The 26136-nt window shown below is 45.9% G+C and overlaps 1 protein-coding gene across 1 annotated transcript in view; it reads left to right on the top strand.

Annotated features, from left to right (window-relative positions):
- ZNF512 (zinc finger protein 512) overlaps window positions 1–26136 on the top strand; it is a 1352022-nt gene that overhangs the window by 204253 nt on the left and 1121633 nt on the right. The window contains exon 2 of the mRNA XM_044075342.1: window positions 17343–17423. Coding sequence (XP_043931277.1) covers window positions 17343–17423 — 81 coding nt within the window. The remainder of the gene's footprint in view (window positions 1–17342; window positions 17424–26136) is intronic.

The raw sequence follows: 26136 nt of genomic DNA, 5'->3' as shown, positions 1-26136 counted from the left end.
TTCAAGGACTACCTTCATCCAGGACAATTAATGATAGACAGACAACACCACGATTATGTGGTACAGAAACATGCAAGGGTGTACACACTCCCTTTGCAGACAAGCCATGGCATTGTGGAACACGGCCTTGACCAATCAAGTACAACTAGAAGCTCAATTCCTGCCAGGAAAGCTGAATACTCTGGCAGACGAACTATGCAGAAATCTCATGTACCCACACGAATGGAAACTGGAAACACAGATTTTCAACATGTTGAAACGCAAATGGGGGAGCCCAGACAAAGATCTTTTGGCCTCACCCCACAACTATCAGTTGGACAAGTTTTGCACAAGAACTCATCACAAAAAAGCCTGGAAAGTGGATGCTCTGTCTTTCAGCTGGAAAAACCTATCAGTCTATGCCTTTCCCCCACTGCCTCTGCTCTCCAAAGTTCTACTAAAAGTCAAACAGGACAAACCAAACATGGTTTTGATTGCTCCAGACTGGCCTAGCCAACACTGGTACCCACTCCTGCGCAATGTGTCACACCTTCCACCGTGGCACCTGCCTCAAACACCTTACTTACTGTCTCAGCAGAACAACAAAATTCTGCATACGCAGCTCCAAACTTTGAAGCTTGCAGCGTGGCTAATCACCTAATTTCACCCTTAGCATCCCTCAGCAAACCTGTGATGGATGTCATTTTGGGGGCGAGAAGGCCTAGTACTAGAAAATCTTATGGCGACAAATAGAAAAGATTCTGTGCCTGGAACCAATCTCAAGGGATAAGCTCACAGCAGTTCCCAACATTCCTCAGATTTTACAATACTTAACTGAGATGCTTCACAAGGGCCTGTCCTTTTCTTCCATAAAAATCCATGCCTCAGCCATTTCAGCTCATTACACCACAGAAACCTCCCCTGTTCTGTCATCCTCTGCTAAAGCAGCATCTCAGAGGGGCTAAAAACTTAAGACCACCCAGGAGAGCTCCAACCCCTGCCTTGGACCTCAGTTTTGTATTGGAAAAGCCCATTCTCCCTCTTTTCGAGCCAGCTGCTACTGCAGACTTAAAATGTCTCTCCTGGAAAACAGCTTTCCTTTTAGCAGTCACTTCAGCTAGAAGGATGTCTGAATTCCAGGCTCTTATGGTAGTGGAGCATTTCTTTATTTTTCATGCAGACAGGGTATCTCTCAGGACCAATCCATCCTTCATGCCTGGGTGGTATCCAGTGTGGCTCTTAATCAGACCATTCATTTCCAACTTTCTTTCCCAATCCACAGAATAAGGGGGAGCGGATTCTGCATTCATTGGATGTGCACAGACAACTTAGATTTTAGTTAGACCTGACAAATGGATAAGCCATGGTATTCGTTTCTGCTTATATGCACCATGGAAAAAATATCCCCCAGGGGATCAGATCACACTCCACCAGGGCTGCATCTACTTCTACAGTCTTTCTCAGAGGTGTTCCTACCAGGGACATTCTAGAAGCTGCTACCTGGAGCTCAGTTCATATGTTCAAACTTTACCTTTTACCACTTCTTTCTCTAAATCCAGAGTTGGCTTTGCCACTGCTGTCCTGCAGGGCCTTATAGCTGCTCCTAATGCTGTATAATTCCCTCCACCCAACCATAGCTTTGGGAATCTACCCAAATGTAATGACTGCAGCAGTGAAACACGAAGAACATAGTACAGTTGTGTACACTTACCATAAATGTAGATGTTCAAGTGTATTCACTGTTACAGTCCTGGTTACCCTCCCTCCAGCCCCCTATTTTTCTCTGGCTATTCCTCTACTTTCTTTCACTATGCTTAATAGCCCTTTGGGTGTATTTGCTTTTGGGATTGGAGGTATATATTTTTTGTGTTTTTTTAATTTTATTTGCTCCCCATTTGGGGGGCACCTGACATCTGGGGCAAGAAACTGATTTAATGGCATCTGCTGCATGTTTTTTACCCCTGACGTCATGGAAGAAGGGACAGCAACCGATGCAAGACCCAAGACTTTGTTAATCAGGCCGACTGAGGGAAACCTGTCAGCAGATTACCCAAATGTAATGACTGCAACAGTGAATACACTCTAACATTTACATTTATGGTAAGTGTACACAACTGTACTTTATACCACTGACGACCTGATGTCAGTCCTGAAGTGACTGCAACCGATGCAGAAATACTAAGCCTGTGGTATTCGGCCCGACTGAGGGCTACCCCTGGCAGGATAACCCAAGTGTGGCGACTGCAGCAGTGAATACACTCTAACATCTGCATTTATGGTAAATGTACACAACTGTATTTTCTGGGAGCCTTACTGGACACAGAACAGCAAATGGCCTTTCTGTCCCCAGAAAATCAAGTTTCCAACCAAAATGCTTCACTTCTCTGGCCTTCTAAACCCAGCTTTCTGCCAGGAAATTCCTACAAACTTTAGGGTACATGGCCTCATGCATCCTCTTGGTACCTCTGGCCAGACTACACTTGAGGAAAATTCATTGGTACCTTAAAACCAATGGTGTCAACACTCTCAACCTCTGGACACCTCCCTGCCTGTGATCCCTTGCATAAGATTAGAGTTCCTCTGATGGGCCCAGACATGTGCTGTGAACAATGGTCTTCATTCACCCTCCGTCCATCAGACCAGACCATAACTACAGATGCTTTGGTCATAGCCTAGGCTGCTCACCTAGAAGGCAGATGCGCACAAGTCTCTGGGACACACAAATACTGTCCTTACACATCAGCCAAAAGGAAATTATGGTACGGAACACTGTGGCATCCTTCAAGCCCTACCTCAAACCAGGGGTTCTTTTGAATACAGACAACACCACAGTCATGGTACATCAACAAACAGAGAGGGACTCGGTCTTTCCCCCTGTTCAGACTAACCATGAACCTGTGGCTAGCGGTCTCATCCATGGGACTACATCTTGTATCCTTATACCTACCTGGCATCAACACCCTAGTAGACCACCCAAGCAGAAACCTGCTGGAAACACACAAATGGCAATTCCACAGTGACATTTTTCTGCACGTTACCCACACATGGGGGACCCCCAGGTGGTCCTCTTTGCCTCTCATTTAAATCACCAAGTACAGAAATTGTGTACCCGGGAGTACCATCACCTGTCTTCGAAAGTTAATGGCCTGACCTTCCCTTGGAATACCCTCTTTGTATATGCATTCCCACCTCAACTTGTCTTTTTAAAAGTACTAATCAAGATAAGGGTGGAAAAACCAAGAGTAATGCTCATTGCCCCAGATCAGCCCAGACAGCATTGGTACCCACTGTTGCACAGCCTGTTCCCCAGCCCCCCTGACAGCTACCTCTACCTGCTATCCCAGAGGAGGGGGGGGGGTGATGACAATGCTGCACCCAGACCTTCACACTCATAAGCTCTCAGCATGGCTTATTCTACCAAAACCAACAAGGAATCTGTGCTAAGCAAGGAAGTCCTTGACATAATCACAGAAGGCCCAGCACAAGAAAATCTTATGCTGCAAAATGGAAAAGATCCTGCTCCTGAAGCCAGGCCAAGGGGGCAGACGTACATCTGCCTTCCATCCCTCTTAGTGTAGATTATCTTGCTGAGTTTTTAATAAGGGTCTCGCCTTCTCCTCCATAAAGTTCCATGCCTCTGCTGTCTGGCACACTTTGATACAGAACATTTATTGTTCTCTAACACTCTTATCAAACTCTTCCATAGAAGAGCCCTTAATATCAGGCCTCTCAGAAGACGGCCCTCTCCAGTCTGAGACCTGAATTATGTTTTGGAAAAGCTTGTTCTGCCTCCCTTCAAGCCTGCAATATCCTCAGAACTGAAGTATCTCTTGGAAAACTGCTTTTCTCCTGGGTATGACTTCTGCCAGGAGAGTGCCAGAGCTTCAAGCCTTAATGGCCATTGCGCCATTTATCATCTTCCATGCAGACAGGGTCTCCTTGAGAACCAATCCCTCCTTCATGTCAAAGGATGTTACCCTCAACCAGGCCATCTACTTTGCCCACCTTCTTCCCTAACCTTCAGAACAAGGGGGAAAGAATACTGCATTCTTTGGATGTGCACAGGCAACTCCGATTTTATCTGAATTGTACAAAGACATTCAGGAAAACTGACCAGCTCTTGGTTAGGTTTAAAACAGGGGCAACCAATATCCAAACAGACCATTTCCAAATTGGTAGCACACTGCATCCAATTTTGCTACCCCTTGCATGGAAAACAACTCCCTAGGACCATCAGAACCCATTGCACTAGGGCAATCTCTACTTCCACAACATTCCTTAGAGGGGGTACCTTCCAAGGACATTCTGGAAGCTGCCACATGGAGTTTAGTCCACACCTTCACCAAACATTACCATCTGAACATATTCTCGAAAGCTAGGGCTGGGTTTCCCTCTGCAGGGCATGCTCACCCAATCTATCAGCCTTCCACCCTTCTCAGCTTTACAAATCTTTCCAATGGTTAGGACTGCAGCAGTGAAACACTAAGAACATAGTACAGATGATGTTTGTGTTTCACTGTTGCAGTCCTCACATTTGGGTTATATCTGCCAGGGCAGCCCTCGGCAGGCCCGTATACCAGAGGCTTAGTATTTCTGCGTTGGTTCCCATCTCTTCAGGACTAACTTTAGGTCATCAGTAGTATAAAGTAAGGCGGCATTACATCAGTATTTCTTGCTGTGGAGCCCGAAGCAGTCTGCACGAGTGCCGGTCGGCTGCTACCAGAGTTTCATCTTCTGAATTGAAGCTGAAGTCCTCTAAAGCTAAGTACCCCGTTGGAGACCCCTTTTTCTTGCACTAACCAAAAGTTAACAATTGTCTTGCCTCTGGAAAGCAAATACAACACCGAGATTTTCATTCTTACTGCTTCACTTGCTTAGGCCCAGACCAAAATGTACCCCGCTGTCACTTTTGTGCTTTGTTCAACGCCAGAAGTGTACATTGTTGGGCCCTTACTGTAGCTAGATATTTTCGCATACAGTCCTCGAATTCCGATATGGATTCGGTAAGCCATCTGACAGATCTTCCAAAAAAATGTAAGGATAAGAAAGAGACCGCACAGGTCCAAACCTACTAACAACGCTTCCGTTAAGCTGGTCAGTTCTCCGGTCCTCGGTGAGGAGCTTTCGCAGCCCCTGATGCCCGCTTCTGTGGATTCACAGGCCGCTACCTAGACCCTTTTGGAGTCCAGTATGCTGCAAAACTCTTCAACTAGAGATCCTGCGGTTGTCTTTCCCTTGGATGGGTCTGGAGCCGCTGAGCAGGCACCTGCTTCCTTGAAAGTTCTTCGCACTACTGATTCTCGACACAAACCGATGACTTCATGCACGTCCACCATTCCTTCGAAAACTGCAGAGTTTCTAAGGCCCAGGGTACTAACCACACCCAGGAAACAGACAACCCAGTCTCAGGTCCCTGCTTCCTTGCCTCAGATGTCCTTCAAGGATGCATCTGCAGTCATAACATATGGGTTGTCCTGCCTCAGGCAGCCCTTCGGTCGGCCGGATTCCAAAGTCTGGGTCTGGCCTCGGCTGATGTCGCACTTTCCCTGACGTCATAGCTTCTGGGGTATAAAGGCATCAGCCGACGTCATTTTCCCCAGTCTTTCTAGCCGCGCGGTGCCCGAAGCAGAAGCTGTTCGCAAGTGCCAGTCGGTCAGATCCAGAGATTTCAGCTACCGAAGACTTCGAAAAAAGCTAAGTACCCCGTTGGGGACTCTTTCTTGCCTCAGCCGATGTCAGACAAAGTAAATAATTGTTTAACTTGTGGGAAACAAATACCTCATAAGGATTTCCATTCTTACTGCCTTCCTTGCTTAGGCCCAGACCACGACGTATCAGCTTGTTTAGCCTGTGCCTCCTTCAACCGACGGACTCTTAGACGTCGGTCGGAGTTTGCAGAAGAATTTTTCAGATCCGCTTTTGCATATAAAATGCCGTCGGAAACTCCGACTGCGCATTTGGCCAAAAAACACAGGGAAAAGGACCGACACTCGCGGCCCGCGGTTTCGGCTGAAACCACGGCTAGGCCTACCGCGAGTGTCTCTGTTTCGGCTGAAACCGAGCCCTCTGTTCTTTCTACGACAGAAACCATACCTCCGACAACCGAGGCCAACCGAGCCCTCGGTTCTTTCTACGACAGAAACCATACCTCCGACAACCGAGGCCAGAGAGGCCCCGGCTGAGTCGGCTTCAGAAATCCCTACCGAAGCTAGCGCTAAAGATTTGTCCGACACCATTCCATTGGACATTTCTACACCTGCACGTGGGGCAGCTAGGCCCCCAGCTTCTGTGTCTATTAAGGCCTTCTCCAGGGCTAAAGCTGCCAAACTTACAAAAGCTTTACCTGCCAAATCTACTTCTCATAGGCCTTCCTCAAGTTCTCAGATTCTCAGTCTTGCTGAGGACCTTATTTCCTTGATTAGGGGTTCCCAACCTCACCCAGACAGGGCCTCCCAACCTCCACCAGACAAAAGGCCTAGGACTGAACCCTCTGAACATCTCTCCTCTGATTACTCCATGGATGGATCTGATTTGTCAGACCATCAGGAAGGGGGCTATTCTCCTTATGAGGATTCAGATGCTGAAGATTCTATTCCTTCGGCCTCCCCTCCTGAAGAATTTTCCTTTGGGGAGACCTTGCATTCTATGAGGGAACACTTTCAATGGCAGGGTCAGGATTTTTCTGATTCTAGAAAAAGACTAAGGACTTTTTTACATATGCCCCAGCATAGGCACTTAGCCATACCACCAGTGCTAACTGTAATTGATGATGTGTATAATGATGTTAGTTCTGCACCTGATTCTCTTCCCCCGGCCCCTGCCAAACCTGACGGATATTACAGGGTCCCGGATTCTCAATTCCACCTGTATAAAGCCCATGCTGCAGAATCCAGAAACTATTTCACAGGGCCCAAAAGGCGTTGCAGCTGCCACTGCAAAAAATCCCCTACCCTCTGAAAGAGAATCTAGAGCATTAGAGAGATGGGGTAAAAAGGTTTATACATCTGCTACTCTTTCTGCCAGGGCATTAAACTGTCAATTCCATATGATACAGTACCAAGAATATTTGTTAGATCAGCTGAATAAGAAGCTTTCTTCTCCTGAACCTTTAGACCGTAAATCCCCTCAGGATTTGGTACACAACTCTCAGCAGGTCAGTAATCATTTCTTAAAATGTGGCTATGATGCACTGGAGGCTTCATTTAGATCAGCTATGACTGAGGCAGTAATTCGTAGGCATGCCTGGCTAAAAGAGCAATCCCTGCCAGACCATGTCAAGGCTAAGCTCCTAGATGCTCCAATGGAGAAACAAAGTTTATTTGGCTCCCCTGCACAGGAGATTCTAAAGAAAGTGGAAGAAAAAGCAAAATCTGTGCAAACAGTAAAGGAATTTCTACAGGTCCAACCTCCGAGGTTCAGCAGAAACTGACCTTCCAAGAATTGGTCCTTTCCAGACACCTCCGGAGCACAGAGGGGCAGGAATAGACGCCCTTGAGGCAGAGGTCAATCAAAGGGTGCCTACAGGGGCCGTCAGTGGCAGCCTGCCAACCAGAGGAGTAGTGCCACAGCTGCAACTACAACCACTACCACAGGACAGACACAATGACTTGACTCTGATTCCGTTTACCAGGGAACAACTGGAAGCTCCCTTGGGCGGAAAGCTGGCTTTATTCTCAAAAAACTGGCATTGCATTACAAAGGACACATGGATATTGCAAGCAATAGACAAAGGATACAGGTTTCACTTCCACACTTTACCAAAAAGGAGCAGAATGCCAAACCTACCACCAAACCAGAAGCCAGAGGCTTTAAGACAAATCAAAAATTTACTTCAGATGAAAGCGATAGAAAGGGTACCATCTATGGAACAAGGCCAAGGATTTTACTCCAGACTATTCCTTGTACCAAGAAAAGAAAACCAATGGAGGCCTATTCTCGATTTGTCCGCACTGAACACATATCTCATTGTGCCAAAATTCAAAATGCTGACCCTACAGCAACTTCTTCCCATGTTGGGCAAGGAGTCTTGGCTGGTGACTCTAGATCTCAGGGAGGCGTCCCTATCCGACCAGATTGCAGAAGACACCTCAGATTTCTTGCAGGATCAGAGCATTATCAATTCTCAGCATTACCCTTTGGCTTATCTACTGCGCCCAGAGTATTCACGAAATGCCTGGCATCAGTAATTGCACATTGCAGACTTCAGGGAATTCGAATCTACCCATACCTGGACGACTGCCTAATACAAGCGGACAACAAGACAAAATTGATAAAGGATTTGGCCTATGTCATACACCTGCTACAGGCCTTGGGATACACAGTCAACATCCAAAAGTCAAGACTAGTGCCACCCCAAAGGATAACCTTTTTGGGTGCGGATCTGGACACAATAACTCAGATGGCTATTCTCACAGAAGAAAAACAAAAACAACTTCCAGATTACTTCATGACTTTGACAAGACAAACTCAGCTTACTGCAAGGAAAGTCCTGCAGGCCCTGGGTTTCATGGCACCCTGCATAATCTTGATCCCACATGCCAGGCTGCATATGAAGAAATTGCAATGGTACCTAAGGAATGTATGGTCTCAACACAGACACAGTCTAGAAACCATGATACCAATCATTCCATGCCTTCAAAAGGAATTCCTGTGGTGGGCTCAGGCCTGCCAGTCCAACAGAGGGTTGCCTTTCAACAAACCAAAACCAAGGCAGACCATCACCACGGACGCCTCAGACCTAGGATGGGGAGCACACATGGAGGACAAATGTATCCAAGGCCGATGGCTTCAAGGACAGCTAAATTTGCACATAAACCAAAAGGAGATGCTGGCAGTGAAGCATGCAATCGAGGCATTCAAACCATTCCTCCAGCAAGGACATCTGCTGATAAGGACAGACAACACCACGGTCATGTGGTACATAAACAGGGAGGCACGCATTCCTACCCTCTATGCCAGATGGCAATGGATCTGTGAAACCTAGGCCTGAATCTCAATATCCAGCTGCAGGCCATATTTGTACCAGGAAAGGAGAATTCACTAGCAGACAGCTTAAGCAGGACTACCACGGACGCTCACGAATGGATGCTGCATCCAGACATCTTCAAACTCATAACAAAGAAATGGGGATTGCCAGAGACAGACCTGTTCGCCTCCCCTCTCAACCACCAACTGAAGAAATTCTGCTCAAGGACATACCACCCACAAGCCTGGAGGGTGGACTCTCTCTCTTTCAGCTGGAATGCCCTAATAGTGTATGCATTCCCACCTCTCCCATTGATGTAGAAGGTTCTACTGAAGATCAGGGAGGAACAGCCAAAGGTGATACTAATAGCTCCGGACTTGCCAAGACAACACTGGTATCCGCTACTGAGAAGCATGTCTCAGGCGAACTCATGGCCTCTTCTAACACAGAACAATTTCAAGACCCTGCATCCAAACTTGAAAACACTGCAACTAACTGCCTGGAAAATTGCTTAAAACCAAACTGTCTTATCCCAGAGGGTCAAGGACATTATCCTGGAGGCTCGCAGACCCTCCACAAGGAAGACATACTCAGCTAAATGGAAGAGATTCCTCATTTGGAGCACATCAAAGGGCGCAGATGTCACAGTGGCAAACCTAGCACACATCCTAGAATACTTAGCAGAATTGTTCCACAATGGCCTGTCTTACTCTTCCATTAAGATTCATGCTTCAGCAATTTCATCAGAATACAATATGGATCCTCCTATCTTCTCTCACCCTCTACTCAGGCAATTTTTGAGAGGGATCAAAAATGTTAAACCCCCAAGGAAGACCCCCTTTACCTGCATGGGATCTCAATTTTGTGCTGGAAAAATTGACACTACCTCCTTTTGAACCAGCAGCATCAGCAGACTTACAGTTTTTATCTTGGAAAACTGCTTTCCTTCTGGCAATCACTTCAGCAAGAAGAGTATCCGAGTTACAGGCATTAATGGCAGTGCAGCCTTTCCTTATTTTTCACCAGGATAGAGTGTCTCTGAGAACCAATCCTACTTTCATGCCAAAGGTGGTATCCAGGGTATCCTTGAACCAAACTATTCATTTGCCTATGTTCTTCCCTAACCCACAGAACAAAGGAGAAAAACTCTTGCACACCTTGGATATACACAGACAACTACGCTACTATCTGGACAGAACTAAAACCAGCAGAAAAACTGACCAACTTTTTGTAGCCTATGCAACTGGGGTGCAAGGAAAAGCAGTTTCCAAGCAGACAATTTCAAAATGGAGAGGAAATTGCATTCGCTTTTGCTACTCTTTTCATGGAAAGACAGCTCCTGAAAATATCAGACCTCATTCCACAAGGGCCACAGCCACCACTACAGCTTTCCTACGAGGGGTGGCTACCAAGGACATTTTAGAAGCTGCTACTTGGAGTTCCGTGCATACATTTGCCAAGCATTATAATCTACCTTTATACCCCAGATCCCGAGCAGGCTTTGCAACTGCAGTTTTACAAGGGATCTTAACTACACCATCCTTATCTTAGTACCCCTCCCCCAGTTTGGCTATGGTATTCTACCCATATGTTATGACTGCAGATGCATCCTTGAAGGACATAGTACAGTTTTGTACCTACCATAAATGTAGATGTCCGATAGGTATGCATCTGCAGTCAGGATTACCCTCCCTCCTTCCCCTCTGTGGTATTCCTAGGGTGCTTACCCCTCTTTCAGCTAACTGGGGGAATCTATTATAGTGTATTTGTTTGTTTGTATATATGTATACATATATATATATATATATATATATATATATATATATATATATATATATATATATATATTTTTTGCTACTGTTTGGAACATTCTACATTTATCCAAATTTAGCCTTCCTAGAGGGCACCTGGCATCTGGGGCAAGAAACACTGAGGAAAATGGCGTCGGCTGATGCCTTTATACCCCAGAAGCTATGACGTCGGGGAAAGTGCGACATCAGCCGAGGCCAGACCCAGACTTTGGAATCCGGCCGACCGAAGGGCTGCCTGAGGCAGGACAACCCATATGTTATGACTGCAGATGCATACCTATCGGACATCTACATTTATGGTAGGTACAAAACTGTACTTTTCAATTGCTTAAAATGGCAGAAGACTGTCTTTCTTTTGGTAGGGGTAGCTTGGCTTCCCCTGATCAGCATATCATCTGTCCCCAGTAGTTTTGTCTGAACAGGAGTCTGATGACTCTCATGCATCTGAACAGGAAGGCATGCAACCCCTCTCTGCTTATGAAGATTCTGATGCAGAGGACTCCATTCCTTCAGCCTCACCCCTCCCCTGAAGACTTTTCTTTGGGGAACCCTTCATACCTTAAGGGAGCATTTCCAATGGGAAAATCAGGACTAACCCTCAGTCTAAAAAGAGACTTGGGGAATTCATGGGTCTTCAACAGCACAGACCCCTGGCCATTTCCCCCAGTCCTGGATGCTGTGGACGATGTTTTCCTGGAATCCAGTTTGACTTTTGAAACCCTCCCTCCTGCACCCAGAAAACCCTGACAGGTATTAGAGTCCCTGACTCATAAATTTCTTTTCAAAAATCCTACTGCTAACCCTGAGGTAATTTCTCACGTGCCTAAAAGAATTAAGGCAACCTCTGCTAAGAATCCCATCCCCTTAGATAGGGATTCCAGAGCACTAGACAGATGGAGTAAAAATGTGTACACCTCTGCTACTCTTGCTATCAGAGCACTAAATTGCCAGTTCCATATGCTAAAATTTCACCAACATACCCTGGAACACCTCAAACTACAAGTGTCTTCTTTTCCTGCTTGTGCAGAATCTAAAGAGTTACAAGAGTTAATGTGTTCTGCACGTCAAGTAACTAAACGCACCTTGCACTGTGGTTTTGACGGCCTAGGAGCTTCTTGCAGGGCAGCAGTCACCGGTTCTGTCCATAGAGTGTATGCATGGCTTAAGGAACAGCCCTTGCCAGACCATGTTAAATCTAAAATGTTGGATGCACCCTTGCACAAAGACAACTTATTTGGCACTAAGGCAGAGGAGGTCTTAAAAAAGATGGAAGAAAAAGCTAAATCTCTGCAGACATTTGAGGATTTCTTACAGGTCCAGCCACCCAGGTTCAGCAGGCATTGCCCTTCCGAGCACTGGTCCTTTCCTATTCCCACCAGGTCAGTTCAGCCCAGACGCTGTGGAAGCACCCCCCAGATAGCAGCCACAGGGAATGCAGAGATAAAAACAGTGGATTTCCTCCACTTCAAAATCAGGGTGTTCTAAGCCACCATCTAATGTTAAGAGCTGACAATGACTCTCCTGCCCCACTTCTCCCTCTGACCACCTTCACTTACCCTTAGGAGGAAAATTCTCCGTTCATGCAAGCACCTGGGCCACCATTACCAACGACCGCTGGGTCTTCAGCATAGTGTCCCAGGCATACAAATCTTCTTTCCACACCCTTCCAACTCATCTACCTCCAAACCAGTGGGCAGAGGCACAAAAGCAAGTCCTTTCCCTGCTCTCTATGAGGGCAATAGAGCATGTTCCTGCAGAACAGAAAGGCCAAGGTTTCTACTCCAGGCTTTTTCTGGTACCAGGAAAAGAGGGTACCTGGCACCCCATTCTCTAGCCATCCATTCTGGACACCTTCCTGGTGATATCAAAATTCAAAATGCTCACCCTCCAGCAACTGCTGCCCATGCTCTTCAAGGATGCTTGGCTAGCCACCCTAGACCTTAGAGGCCTACCTCCACATTCTTGTCAGCGAATCATGCAGGAAATATCTGTTTCAGGGCAGGATCTCTGCATTTCCCTTTGGCTTATCTACTGCTCCCAAAATTTTCACAAAATGTCTGATTCCGGCCATTGTGTTTTGCAGACAAAGGAGTATCCAAATTTACCCATATTTCGACAACTGACAAATTTAGGCAGACAGTCGGGAAAAGGTGCTCAAGCACCTGGCCTTTGTAAAGTCCCTACTAACCTCCCTAGGGTACACAGTCAACAAAAAGAAATTCAAACAAGCCCCCACCCAAAGGATTATATTCCTGGGACCAAGCCTGGATACAGCATCCCAGATGGCATTCCTTACACCAGAGAAGCAAACTTACTTGACAGCCTACTTCTCTCAACTAGCCACCAGACCCCAGTTATCTGCAAGGAAAGTCCTGCAAGCTCTGGGGATCATGGCATCTTGCATTCTACTCATTCCTTATGCCAGACTACATATGAGGCAACCTCAATGGTACCTAAAAAGCCTTTGTTGTCAGTACTCTCAAGACCTGGAAACTTTTATACCCATGATACCTTGCCTCAGAAAAGATTTTCTTTGGTGGGCAGCAGCATGCTCCCACTGCAAGGGACTACCTCTTTCACCACCCCCCACCGCCCAGACCCTCACCACAAATGCATCAGACTATGCCTGGGGTGGACACCTTGAGCGTCAGGTGCATACAGGGCCAATGGAGCCCACAGCAAATCCATCTGCACATCAGCCAAAAAGAGATGTTGGCTGTCCAGCACGCTTTGACAGCTTTTAAGCCCCTTCTCTCCCCAGCGGCACTCCTGATCAAAGCAGACAACACCACTGTGATGTGGTACATCAACAAGCAGGGAGGGACTCAATCCTACCTTCTATGCAGGCTGGCCATGACCCTTTGGCACACACCCTCTGCCAGGCAACTCCACCTTTTAGTACAAGTCCTGCCAGGTTCTCTAAACTCTCTGGCAGACCACTTAAGCAGAAATCTTCTGGACCCACACAAGGGGCAGCTAGACAAAAGAACCTTCACCCTAATAACTTAGAAATGGATCACCCTGAAGGGCCACCGCTTTGTCTCCCACACCAACCATCAGCTCAACAAGTTCTGCACCAGGGAGCCGTGACTGCATGGCTTGGAAAGTGGATGCCCTGTCCATACCCTGGGTCAATCTGTCGGTCTTTGCCTTTCCTCTACTACCTCTCATCCCCAGGGTACTGCTCAAAATAAGGGAGGAAAAACCAAGGACAGTTCTTATTGCTCCAGACTGGCCTCGCCAGCACTGGTACTCACTGCTGCGCAGCCTGACCCACTGCCACCATTGCATCTCACTCTGACCCCAACCCTCCTGACCCAGAGGGAAGGAGAATTTATGCATCCCCAATTGCAGACCCTCATTTTGGCAGCTTGGCTTATTCATTAACCACCGATCAATCTGCCAAACTCAGTGAACAGGTTCTAGATGTTATATGTGAGGCCAGACGCCCTAGCACTAGAAAGTCTTATGCTGACAAATGGAAAAGGTTCTGCACCTGGATTCAGGCTAAGGGAGCCTTTTTGGCACAGCCGTCCCTCCCTCCCATCCTGTATTAGCTGACCTGCTACACAGTGGTCTCTCCCTTTCCACTATTAAAATTCATGCGTCTGCTATCTCTGCTAATTTCCCCACTGAGCAGCCTCTTTTCTCACACACACTCATCAAACAGTTCCTGAGAGGGACTAGCAACTTGAGGCCACCCAGAAGTGCACCTACCCCAGCTTGGGACCTTAGTTTTGTCTTGGAAAAGCTCATCCTTTCGAACCAGCATCTTCAGCAGAGTTCATTTTCTCTCCTGGAACACAGCTTTCCTTATCACTTCAGCCAGAAGGGTCTCCCAAGCTACAAGCACTCATGACTGTGGATCCCTTAATCATCTTCCATGCTGACAGGGTTTTACTCTGGACTAACCCATCCTTAATGCCGAAGGTGCTGTCCAGTGTGGCTCTCAACCAATCCATTTGTTTGCCCACCTTTTTCCCTAACCCACAGAACAAGGGGGAAAGGATCCTACACTCTCTAGATGTGCACAGTCAGCTCAGATTATATCTAGACAGGACTAAATCCTTCAGAAAGTCTTATCAATTGCTGGTTAGCTTTGCTGCTGGGGCAGAGGGCAAAGCCATCTCCAAACAATTTCCAAATGGATAGCACACTGCCTCCATTTATTTTACAAGCTAACATCCTCCTAAGAGGGTCAGGACTCACTCCACCAGAGCAGCCTCCACCTCTGCAGCTTTCCTCAGAGGAGTCCCCACCAGGGACATCCTGGAGGCTGCCACCTTGGACATCTGCTCACACTTTCACCAAACATTACCACCTGCCTATCTTCTCCAAATCCAGGGCTGGATTTGCCTCTGCAGTCTTGCAGTGCATCCTAGCCAGCCCCTAGTCTCCTTGACTGCTCCACTCTTTTCCTCAGCTTTGGGAATCAACCCAAATGTAATGGCTGCAGCAGTGAAACGCGAAGAAGATAGACAGTTGTGTACACTTAACATAAATGTAGATGTTAGATTGTATTCACAGTTGCAGTCCTGGTTTCCCTTCCTCCATCCCCCTCTTCTTTCTTTTTCTCACCTTACAAGTGACATTTTGGTATTTACTTTCTACTGGTGGGGTTCTTACACCATAAACTGGCTTCCACTTGAGGGCTCCTGACAGGGCAAGAAAAACTCATGTAATGGCGTTGGTTGCCTTACTTTATACTACTGATGACCTGATGTCAGTCCTGAAGCTACAGCAGCCGCAGCAGAAATGCTAGGCCTCTGGTATTCAGGCTGGCTGAGGGCTACCCTGGCAGGGATAACCCAGATGTGATGACTGCAACAGTGAATGCACTCAACATCTACATTTATGGTAAGTGTACCCAACTGTACTTTGTGTACAATTACCATAAATGTAGATGTTCGAGTGTATTCACTGCTGCAGTCATGCTTTCCCTCCCTCCTTCCCTCTGATACCTGCTTTCCTTATAGAGAGACACATTTCTGTGGGGGTCTCTGACCCCAGGACTACCAGTAATTATTAAAATTGGACTTCTTTGGTTGGTTTAGGCAAGAAAAACTGAGTTAATGGCGTTGCCTGCTCTCCTTTATAGCTCGGACAACCTCACGTCACCCAGGAAGCAACAGCAGCCGACGCACAAAACCTTGACTCTGGTATTTGGACAGACTGTGTGCTACCACAACATGGATTACCCAATGGTTAGGACTGCAACAGTGAATACACTTGCTAACATCTGCATTTATATTAAGTATACATAACTGTACTTTCCCTTGGTAGAATTGTGGATTGGGTTCTAGTCTCTAATAGACACTTGCTGGCCCATGCTGTGATCTGGTCTTATTAGGTGTAGGTGTTTTGTAGTGCAGTCTTAGTCTGTCCTTGTCCTTTATCTCCACATACCGTAAGGTTTGGAACACTCCATCTTCTTGCTAGTCTTAATTTTTCAGCTCCTTCCAGGTGGTTCTACCTCTGCATATTTAACCTTGCCATAAGACCCTTCAGAGTACGTCTGTTTTAGCAGATGCTTTACCAAGTCAGTTGATCTGTGAAGAGGACCCTACCCCCTGCAGTAGCCCTAATTTCTAAAGTTACTTCTGTATCAGGCAAGTATGTATTTGTATATCGCTTGTTAGCATTTAGGTGTACAATCTCCATCGATAGCATCAAATGCTTGCTAGTAACAAAGGGTTGACGTAATGGCACAGTGGATGTGAGCTTCTGTAGCCTGTGGTATCATGATGTGCATCATCCCAAATACTTTCACCAGTAGAGATGGTAAAACCAAACATGGAGAGACGCATCAAGAAGGGTCCTCTTCAAAGGTCAACCGATGCAGTAAGCGTGTATTTGTTACAGTTGAGGGGCACTCTGCAGCTGATAGTGGTGCACCCTTTGTCTCTTGTTTAGAATGATCTAGTTGAGTCCTCCTGAATATATATATATATTTTTTTTTTGGGGGGGGGGGGGTACTGACCTGGTTGATGTGCATAGATTTGCATATTAAGTTCATGGGCTGGTTGCACCTAGTCTTACACATCACCGGATGCACTGGCTGAAACTGCACACAATTGAATGTGGTGGTTAGAAGAGATAAAAAAATCGCCGGTATTGTAAAATCACAGCATTGATCACTGCATAGAGCTTCTGACAAATCATTCAGCTGAATGTTATGTACAGTTGTTAAGCAGCATAGTTTGGCACATTGTGGAGTCTTCTAATAGATGCAGCTATCCACTGCAGTTTTCCTATTTCATACAGACATCAGCTTGTCTTATCATTGCACCTGCATATGATTAATGTATACATCTTTTGACAGCAGAGTAAAAGCGGTCCTGCACAGAAGTCCCACATCATGAGATGTAACATTTGCTGTGTTGGCAGTTTGGTTTCAGTTGTTACAGTTTGAACTTTTCTAGTTAATGCATGTTGCAAATCTGAATATACTAAAGTTGAGTCTTTAAGAAAATGACAAATTAGCATTGGAATCCGTTTTTTCCCCATTGGCTAGATGGAATAGCAACTGAGTTTTGAGTTAGATTCTGGAGGAGTACTATATGATGCCTTCTCTTTTGTTCCTACAGGTGGTGTGTTGCTGTCAAGGAGGAGAGGACTTCCTGATGAAGATGAAGATTATGAAGTGTATCCAACAAAGATAATTTCTCGTAAGTGCTCCTTTTTACTGATGTACTTCTTTTACTGTTGCAGTCATTACATTTGGGTTATCTGCTTGCAGGTAGCCCTTAGTCGGCCTGATTAACAGAGTTTTGGGTCCTGCGTCAGTTGCTGTCCCTTCTTCCATGACGTCAGGTCATCGGGTATAAAACATGCAGCCAATGCCATTACATCAGTCTTTCTTGCCGTGCGTTGCCCGAAGCAGAAGCAGTTCGCAAGTGCAGGTCAGCCGATTCCTGAAATTTTCATTTTCGAGTTTCAGAACCGAAGTTTTCAACTAAAGCCAAGTACCCCATTGGGGAAACCTTTTCTTGTTCCTTACCAATGTCAGTAAAAGTTAATAATTGCATTACTTGTGGAAAGCAAATACCTCATAAAGATTTTAATTTGTACTGTATTCCTTGCCTAGGCCCTGACCATGACGTACCTTGCTGTCAATTTTGTGCTTTATTTAATCAGCGCACTGTTCGTTGTCTGTATATTTTCGCCTCTACGTAGGTTCGCGATTTCATTATCTGGAGAGGTCATCTTTTAGCCATCCGACTACCGGGATTCCGAAAAAACGCAAAGATAAAGACAGAGACAGGCCGCCGAGGTCCAAAACTGCCAACTACGCTTCTCTTAAGCCAATCACCGGTTCGCCTGTACTCAGTGAGGCGCCCTGATACCCGCTACTTCTGATTCGCAGACCTCTACTGAGACCCATTCGGAGTCCTGTATGCCGCGAGATGCTTCAACTGTGGAACCCACGGATGTCTCTACCTTGGATGGGTCCGGAGCTGATGTGCAGGCACCGGCTTCTTAGGGTGTATTCAGGCCTACGGACTTGCATATTAAACTGACACCCCCTTCTTTACTTGGGCCTAAATCTTGATCCATGCCTAAAAAGCCAACGCCCAGACCACATGCTCAGGCTTCTATGCCTAAAAAACAAATGATATGAATGGCTGAAGATCTAATAACTCTAATGAAGGGTAGCCAACCCTCCTTTCTAAGAGGCCTAGGATTGAAGTTTATTACGAATCTTCTGATCAGGATTCTGTTATTTCTGATTCTTCTGATGAGCTGGGTTTGCCCTTATCTACTTAAGAAGATTCTGATGCAGAGGACTCCATTCTCTCTGCCTCCCCTCCTAAGGATTTTTCTTTTGGGGAAACCTTACATACCCTAAGGGAGCATTTCCACTGGGAAAGCCAGGATTTTTGAGATTCAAAAAAGAGGCTTAGGAATTTCCTTCTCCTACCTCAGCATAGGCCTTTAGCTGTTCCTCCTGTACTAGACATTGTTGATGCTTTTTCAGAATCTAGTTTGGCCCATGCTTCCCTGCCTCCTGCTCCCAGAAAACCTGACAGATACTACAGGTTCCCGGAGTCCCTCAAGTTCCTTTTTAAAAATCATATTGCAGATCCAGAGACTATTTCACAGGGGCCCAAGGGCATTAAGGCTTCTACTGCTAAAAATCCTACCCCTTCTGATAGAGACTCCAGGGCGCTGGATAGATGGGGTAAGAAGGTTTACACTTCTGCAACCTTGGCCATTAGGGCTTTAAACTGCCAGTTTCATATGTTAAAGTATCAGCAACATGTTATTGGACTGCTTAAACAGAAAATGATGTTGATTCCTGACTGTGTGGAAAATAAAGAATTACAGGATTTAATGTATTCTGCTGAACAAGTTGGAAAACATACTTTGCAATGCGGTTTTGATTCATTAGAGGCCTCTTGCAGGGCTGCTCTTACTGGGTCTGTGCTCAGAAGGCATGCTTGGCCGAGGGAGCAATCTTTGCCTGATCATGTTAAAGCTAAATTGTTGGATGCTCCTTTAAATCAGAACCGCCTGTTTGGCAACAAGGCTGAGGAAGTTCTTAAAAAGATGGAAGATAAAGCTAAATCTTTGCAAACAGTTAGATTTTTTTTTTTTACAAGTTCAGCCTCCTAGATTTAGTAGGCACTGGCCCTCTAAGAATTGGTCCTTTCCAGCCCCTTGCAGGTCTTCTCAAGCCAAACTCAGACACAGCAAACCCCCCAGGTTTCAGTCCCAGGGGAAACACAGAACTAAGTGTGGGGGTGGTGGGGGTGGCTCCACTTCCAAATCTGGGAATAACACTCCACCTATGGTAAACTGTCTCAATGACTTCCTTTTAAAATTTCCAAGCACTTATCAAATGACTGCCCCCTGGGGGGAAAGATTGCTCTTCATGCAAAGAAGTGGGAACTCATTACCCAGGACAAATGGGTTTTAAATAGTGTCCCAAGGATACAGATTTCACTTCCACACGTTGCCAACACCAAGCGGGTGGCCGGACCTACCCCCAAATCTGTGGGGCAGAGGCCCAAAAACAAGTACTTTCTCTCTTAAGCATGGGGGCTATTCAGCTGATACCAGAAGAGGAAAAGGGGCAATGTTTCTACTCAAGACTTTTCCTGGTACCCAGAAAAGTCAATTCATGTCATCCTATCCTGGACCTGTCTACTCTAAACACCTTTTTGGGGATTCCAAAATTCAAAATGCTGACTCTTCACCAATTACTTCCTATGCTAGGCAAAGATGCCTGATTGGCAACACTAGATTTAAAAGAAGCATACCTGCACATCCCAATCAGAGAATCTTGCAGAAGATACCTCCGCTTCAAAGCAGGCTACACGCACTGTGCTCTGCACTGCCCTTTGGCTTATCTACTGCACCCAGGGTATTCACAAAGTGCCTAGCTCCAGTTAATTGCATTTTGCAGGCAAAGAAATATTCAAATATACCCATACCTGGACGATTGTCCAATTCAGGCAGAAAGCCAGGACATACTTTTGAATCATCTGGCCTTTGTACAAAGAGTTCTAACTTGTCTGGGGTACACCATAAACGAAAAAAAAATCACACCTGGTACCCTGTCAACAAATTATATTCCTGGGAGCAAGCTTGAATACAACTTCCCAGATGGCTTACCTCACGCCAGAGAGACAAATTCATTTGACAAACTACTTCAAACAAGTGGCCACTAAAACCCTGCTATCTGCAAGACAAATACTGCAAGCCTTGGGGTTCATGGCCTCCTGCATTCTTCTAATTCCATATGCAAGACTGCATATGAGGAAACTACAGTGGTATCTAAAAAGCCTTTGGTGTCAACATTCTCAAGACCTGGAAACACACTGCTTCCTATCATACCTTGCCTACGCCTAGAGTTCCTTTGGTGGGCAGAGGACTGCCACCAAAACAAGGGATTACCTTTCACACCACCCCCTGTGGCCCAAACCCTAACAGATGCATCAGACTATGCATGGGAGGATCACCTGGCAGGGAAGTGCATTCAGGGCAAATGGAACCAAAGTCAAATGCACCTCCATATCAATCTAAAAGAAATGTTAGCTGTAAAGAATGCTGTGACAGCCTTCAAGGACCACATTCTTCCAGGACAACTAATGGTAAAGACGGACAACACTGTTATGTTGTACATAAACAAGCAGGTGGGGGTACACATTCTTACCCCTCTGCAGAATAGCCATGGCATTGTGGAACACAGCCTTGAGCTACCAAGTGCACCTACAAGCTCAATTTCTGCCAGGAAAACTAAGTACACTGGCAGACGGACTAAGCAGAAACCTCATGGACCCATACGAGTGGAAACTGGAACCAAGGATTTTCAACATGTTGACAAGCAAATGGGGGAGCCCAGATATAGACCTGTTTGCCTCTTCCCTGAACTACCAATTTTGCACAGGGACTCCCCACAAACAAGCCTGGAAAGTGGATGCTCTGTCCTTCAGCTGGAAAAACCTATCGGTCTATGCCTTCCCCCCTCTGCCTCTGCTCTCCAAAGTGCTACTAAAAATCAAACAGGACAAACCAAGGATAATTTTGATTGCTCCAAACTGGCTGCGCCAACACTGGTACCCCCTCCTGCGCAGTGTGTCATGGTTATCTCCATGGCACCTGCCTCAGACTCTTCCCCTGCTGTCTCACCTGGAGAACCAGATTCTGCACCCTCTGCTTCTAACACTGAACCTTGCAGCCTGGCTAATTACTTAATCTCTCCTTTACCATCCATCAGCAAACCTGTGATGGATATCATTTTAGAGGCAAGGAGGCCTAGTACTAGAAAATCTTATGCTAAAAAATGGAAAAGATTCTGTGCCTGGAACCAGTCTCATGGGATGAGCACAGCAGTGCCCAATTTACCACAGATTTTACAATATTTAAGTGAGATGCTTCACAAGGGCCTGTCTTTTTCCTCCATTAAAATCCAAGCCATTTCAGCTCATTATAACACAGAACCACCCCTCTTCTCTCATCCACTGCTCAGGCAGTTCTTCAGAGGGGCCAAAAATTTGAGACCACCCAGGAGAGCTCCAACCTCAGCCCTGGGACCTTAACTTTGCCTTGGAGAAACTCAGTGTACCTCCTTTTGAGCCAGCTGCTACTGCAGACTTAAGTTCTTTCTTGGAAAACAGCTTTCCTTTTAGCAATCACTTGAGCTAGAGGCCCTTATGGCAGTGGAGCCTTTCATTGTCTTTCATGCAGACAGGGTGTCCCTTAGAACCAATCCATCCTTCATGCCCAAGGTGGTATGTAATAATGGGGAATGGATACTGCATTCCTTAGATGTGCACAGAGATTCTGCTTGGACAGGACTAAACCTCAAAAGAAATCTGAACAACTGCTGGTGGAATTTCTCCAGGGGCAGAGGGGAAGGCTTTTTTTAAAGCAAACCCATTTCTAAATGGATAAGCCATTACATTTATTTCTGCTATTAGCACCATGGAAAACCTATCCCCCAGGTGATCGGACCTCAGTCCACCAGAGCTGCATCTACCTCTGCAGCCTTTCTCAGAGGCGTCAGGCGTCCTTACCAGGGACATCCTAGAAGCTGCTAACTGGAGTTCTGTACATACTTTGAGCAAGCATGATCATTTGCCAATTTTCTCTAAATCCAGAGCTGGCTTTGCCACTGCATTCTTGTAGGGCCTTATAACTGGCCCTAATTGCTATCTAAATTCCTCCTCCCAACCATAGCTTCGGGAATGTACCCAAATGTAATGACTGCAACAGTGAAACATGAAGAACATAGTACAGCTGTGTACACTTAACATAAATGTAAATGTTTGGGTGTATTCACTGTTGCAGTCTTGGTTACCCTCCCTCCAGCCCCCTAACTTCTTTTGGCTATACTTCTACTTTCTTTTACTATGCTTTTTGGTGTATTTGCTTTTTGTTGGAGGTATAGCTTTGTGCTTTTATATTTAATTGCTTCCCATTAGGGGGGCACCTGACATCTGGGGCAAGAAAAACTGATGTAATGGCATCGGCTGCATGTTTTATACCCCTGACGACTTGATGTCATGGAAGAAGGGACAGCAGCCGACGCAGGACCCCAAGACTTGGTTAATCAGACCGACTGAGGGCTACCTGCAAGCCGATAACCCAAATGTAATGACTGCAATAGTGAATACACTCTAACATCTACATTTATGGTAAGTGTACACAACTGTACTTTCTACCTTTCCTTCTTGCTTGGTACTTCGAAAACGAACACCTCCAATTCTCCAAATAATGACTTTGAATACACAAATACCGGGCGGGATACAACACAAACAGTGAACTGTTTGATGAAACTTTTTAATTCTGGTACCTCGGCCTTCGTCTTCTTGCTTGGCACACATGTTTTTTCATGTGTATTTGCTTTTTGATGGGGGTGTGCCATACCATATAATTGCTTCCTATTGTGGGGGCACCTGACATCTGGGGCAAGAAAAACTGATGTAATGGCATTGGCTGCATTTTTTATACCAGTGACTACCTGACATGGAAGAAGCGACAGCATCCGACGCAGAAATCCGAATACTCTGGTATTCAGGCCGGCTGAGGGCTACCGGCAGGCAGATAACCTTAATGTGATGACTGCAACAGTGAATATACTCGAACATCTACATTTATGGTAAGTGTACATAGCTGTACTTTCCTCCCAAACCTTCCAGTCCAAACTCATGGGCAGCAGACCATTATGGTTAGTCTCTGGGTACGCACAGATCTAAGCAATGGAGTGCTCCCACCTTTAAATCGGGGAGTAGTAAGCCATCATCCTATTGTAAAATCTCGCATTGATTTATCCTTAACTTTTCCAAGCCTTGCTCAAGTACTTGCACCCTTAGGAGGAAAACTTGCTCTGCATAGAAAAAACTGGGAGTACATCACCCAGGACAGATGGGTCTTGAACATTGTATCCCAGGGATACATTTTCTACTTACACTCACTGCCAATCCCAAGCCGATGGCCAGACCTCCCTCCAGACCCAGAAAAGAAAACTCTTGGCGCCCTATCCTGGATCTGTCTATTCTCAATACCTTCCTGGTGGTTCCTAGATTCAAAATGCTTACTCTCCAACAGCTGCTTCCTATACTACCCAAGGACTCCTGGCTAGCATCCCTAGACTTTAGAAGCTTATCTGCACATCCCTATAAGGGAGTCATGCATAAATGTGTGTGTCAGAGCAGATGTTCATCGGGTTTCACTGTTGCAGTCATTACTCTTGGGTTATCCTGCTGGCAGGCGGCCTGCGGTCGGCCAGAATTACAAAGTCTAGGTCCGGCGTCTGTTGCTGTCGCCTCTTCCCTGATGTCAGTGCGCCAGGGGTATAAAAGATGCAGCTGACACCATTTTCTCCAGTCTTTCTTGCCGCGTGGTGCCTGAAGCAAAAGCAGTTCGCAAGTGCCGGTCGGCAGACTCCTGAGATTTTCGCAGACGAATTTCAGATCCGAAGTCTTCATTAAAGCTAAGTACCCCGTTGGGGAAACTTTTTTCTTGCTCCAGACCGATGTCAGAAAAAGTTAACAATTATATTTCTTGTGGGAAGTAAGTACCTCATAAGGATTATCACTCTTACTGTATTCCTTGCCTATGCCCTGATCATAACGTTGCTAGCTTTCGTTTTTGTGCTAGATTCAACAAACGCACTATTAAACGTCACTTTGTTTCTGCTTATTACTTTGGCCGAAAATTCAATGACATAATGCCGTCAGAACAACCGACGACCGGAGTTTCTAAAAAACGCAAGGAAAAAGAGGACAGGCATCCGAGATCCAAAACCGATGAGGCTTCCGCTAAGCCAGTCGCCGGTTCTCAGTGAGGCGCTTTTGCAGCCACTGACACCCACTACCTCAGAGCCACAGGCCGCTGATGACTCCCACATGAAGCCAGCTAGACTTCTGGATACTCAAGGTATTGGACACTCTGAAATCTTTCCCTCAGATGGGTCCGGAGCCGCTGAGCAGGCATCGGCTTTTGATTGAGGGTGTTTTCAGACCTACATAGTTATATGTAAAGCCTACTTCAGCTTCAAAAGCAAAGACTAACAGCAACTTTAAAGACAAAGAAACAAGTACAGTATTCTTCAGAACAGACTTCCATGCCTAAAAAACAGATGCTCAAAATGGCCAAAGACCTTATTACCTTGATCAGGGGTTCCCATCCCCCTCCTAACAAAAGGCCTAGGCAAGAGACAGACTATGACTCTTCAGATCAAGTTTCCATTTCCTCTTATTCCTATTCTGTACAGAAATACTCTCTTCCTCCCTATGAGGATTCTGATGCTGACGAATCCATCCCTTCAGCCTTTCCACCTGAGGATTTTTTTTCTGGGGAAACCCTGCATACCATGAGGGAACACTTCCACTGGGAGAGCCAAGATTATTCAGAATCAAAGAAAAGGCTCAGAGATTTCCTTTTACTTCCTCAGCACAGGCCTTTTGCTATTCCCCCTGTGCTAGACATTGTAGATGATGTTTTCTCAGATTCCAGCCTTTCTCCAGATTCCTTACCTCCAGCCCCTGTTAAGCCAGACAGATATTACAGGGTTCCCGAGTCTCATAAATTTCTTTATAAAAACTCTTCTGCTGACCCAAAAACTATTTCTCAGTGTCCCAAGGGGGTTAAGGCCGCTACTGCTAAAAACCCTGTTCCTTCTGACTCAAGGGCACTAGACAGATGGGGGAAAAAAGGCTTACACTGCTGCTACTTTGGCTGTGAGGGCTTTAAACTGTCAGTTTCATATGATTAAATATTAGCAATACTTAATGTCACTGTTGAAACAGAAAATGTTGACTAATTCTGATTGTACAGAAAATAAGGAAATACAGGATTTATTGCATGCAACTGAACAAATGATAAAGCATACATTGCAATGTGGTTTTGACTCTCTGGAGGCCTCCTGCAGGGCCGCAGTTACGGGTTCTGTCATTAGGTGGCACGCTTGGTTAAAGGAACAAAATCTGCCTGATAATGTTAACGCAAAATTATTAGATGCTCCATTACAGCATAATACTTTATTTGGTGTTAGAGCAGAGGAGGTTTTGAAGAAAATGGAGGACAAAGCGAAATCTATGCAAACAGTAAAGGATTTCTTACAGGTTCAGCCACCAAAAATTAGCAGAAACTGGCCTACAAAGAATTGGTCCTTTCCAGTGTCGGACATGTCACAAAGAGGCAGATACAGACGTCCCAGAGGCAGATCCCAGCCCCAGGGCTCATACAGGCCAAAACAGTCGGGTGCTTGTACCTCCAAAACTGGAGAACACAAAGTACAGCCATACAGGAAACAGTCCCAATGACTTGCCTCTGCCAGCACCAAGCACTTAACTTCTTGCAGCCCCCTTAGGGGGAAAACTAGCACTTTTCTCTCAAAGTTGGCACATGATCACCCAGGACAAATGGGTA

Source organism: Protopterus annectens, chromosome 6.part1 (genome assembly GCF_019279795.1).
Source record: "Protopterus annectens isolate FY-2018-M chromosome 6.part1, PAN1.0, whole genome shotgun sequence".
In the NCBI taxonomy this organism is placed as follows: Eukaryota; Metazoa; Chordata; order Ceratodontiformes; family Protopteridae; genus Protopterus; species Protopterus annectens.
The sequence above is the reverse complement of the archived record's forward strand: the minus strand, read 5'-3'. Positions and strand labels throughout refer to the sequence as shown.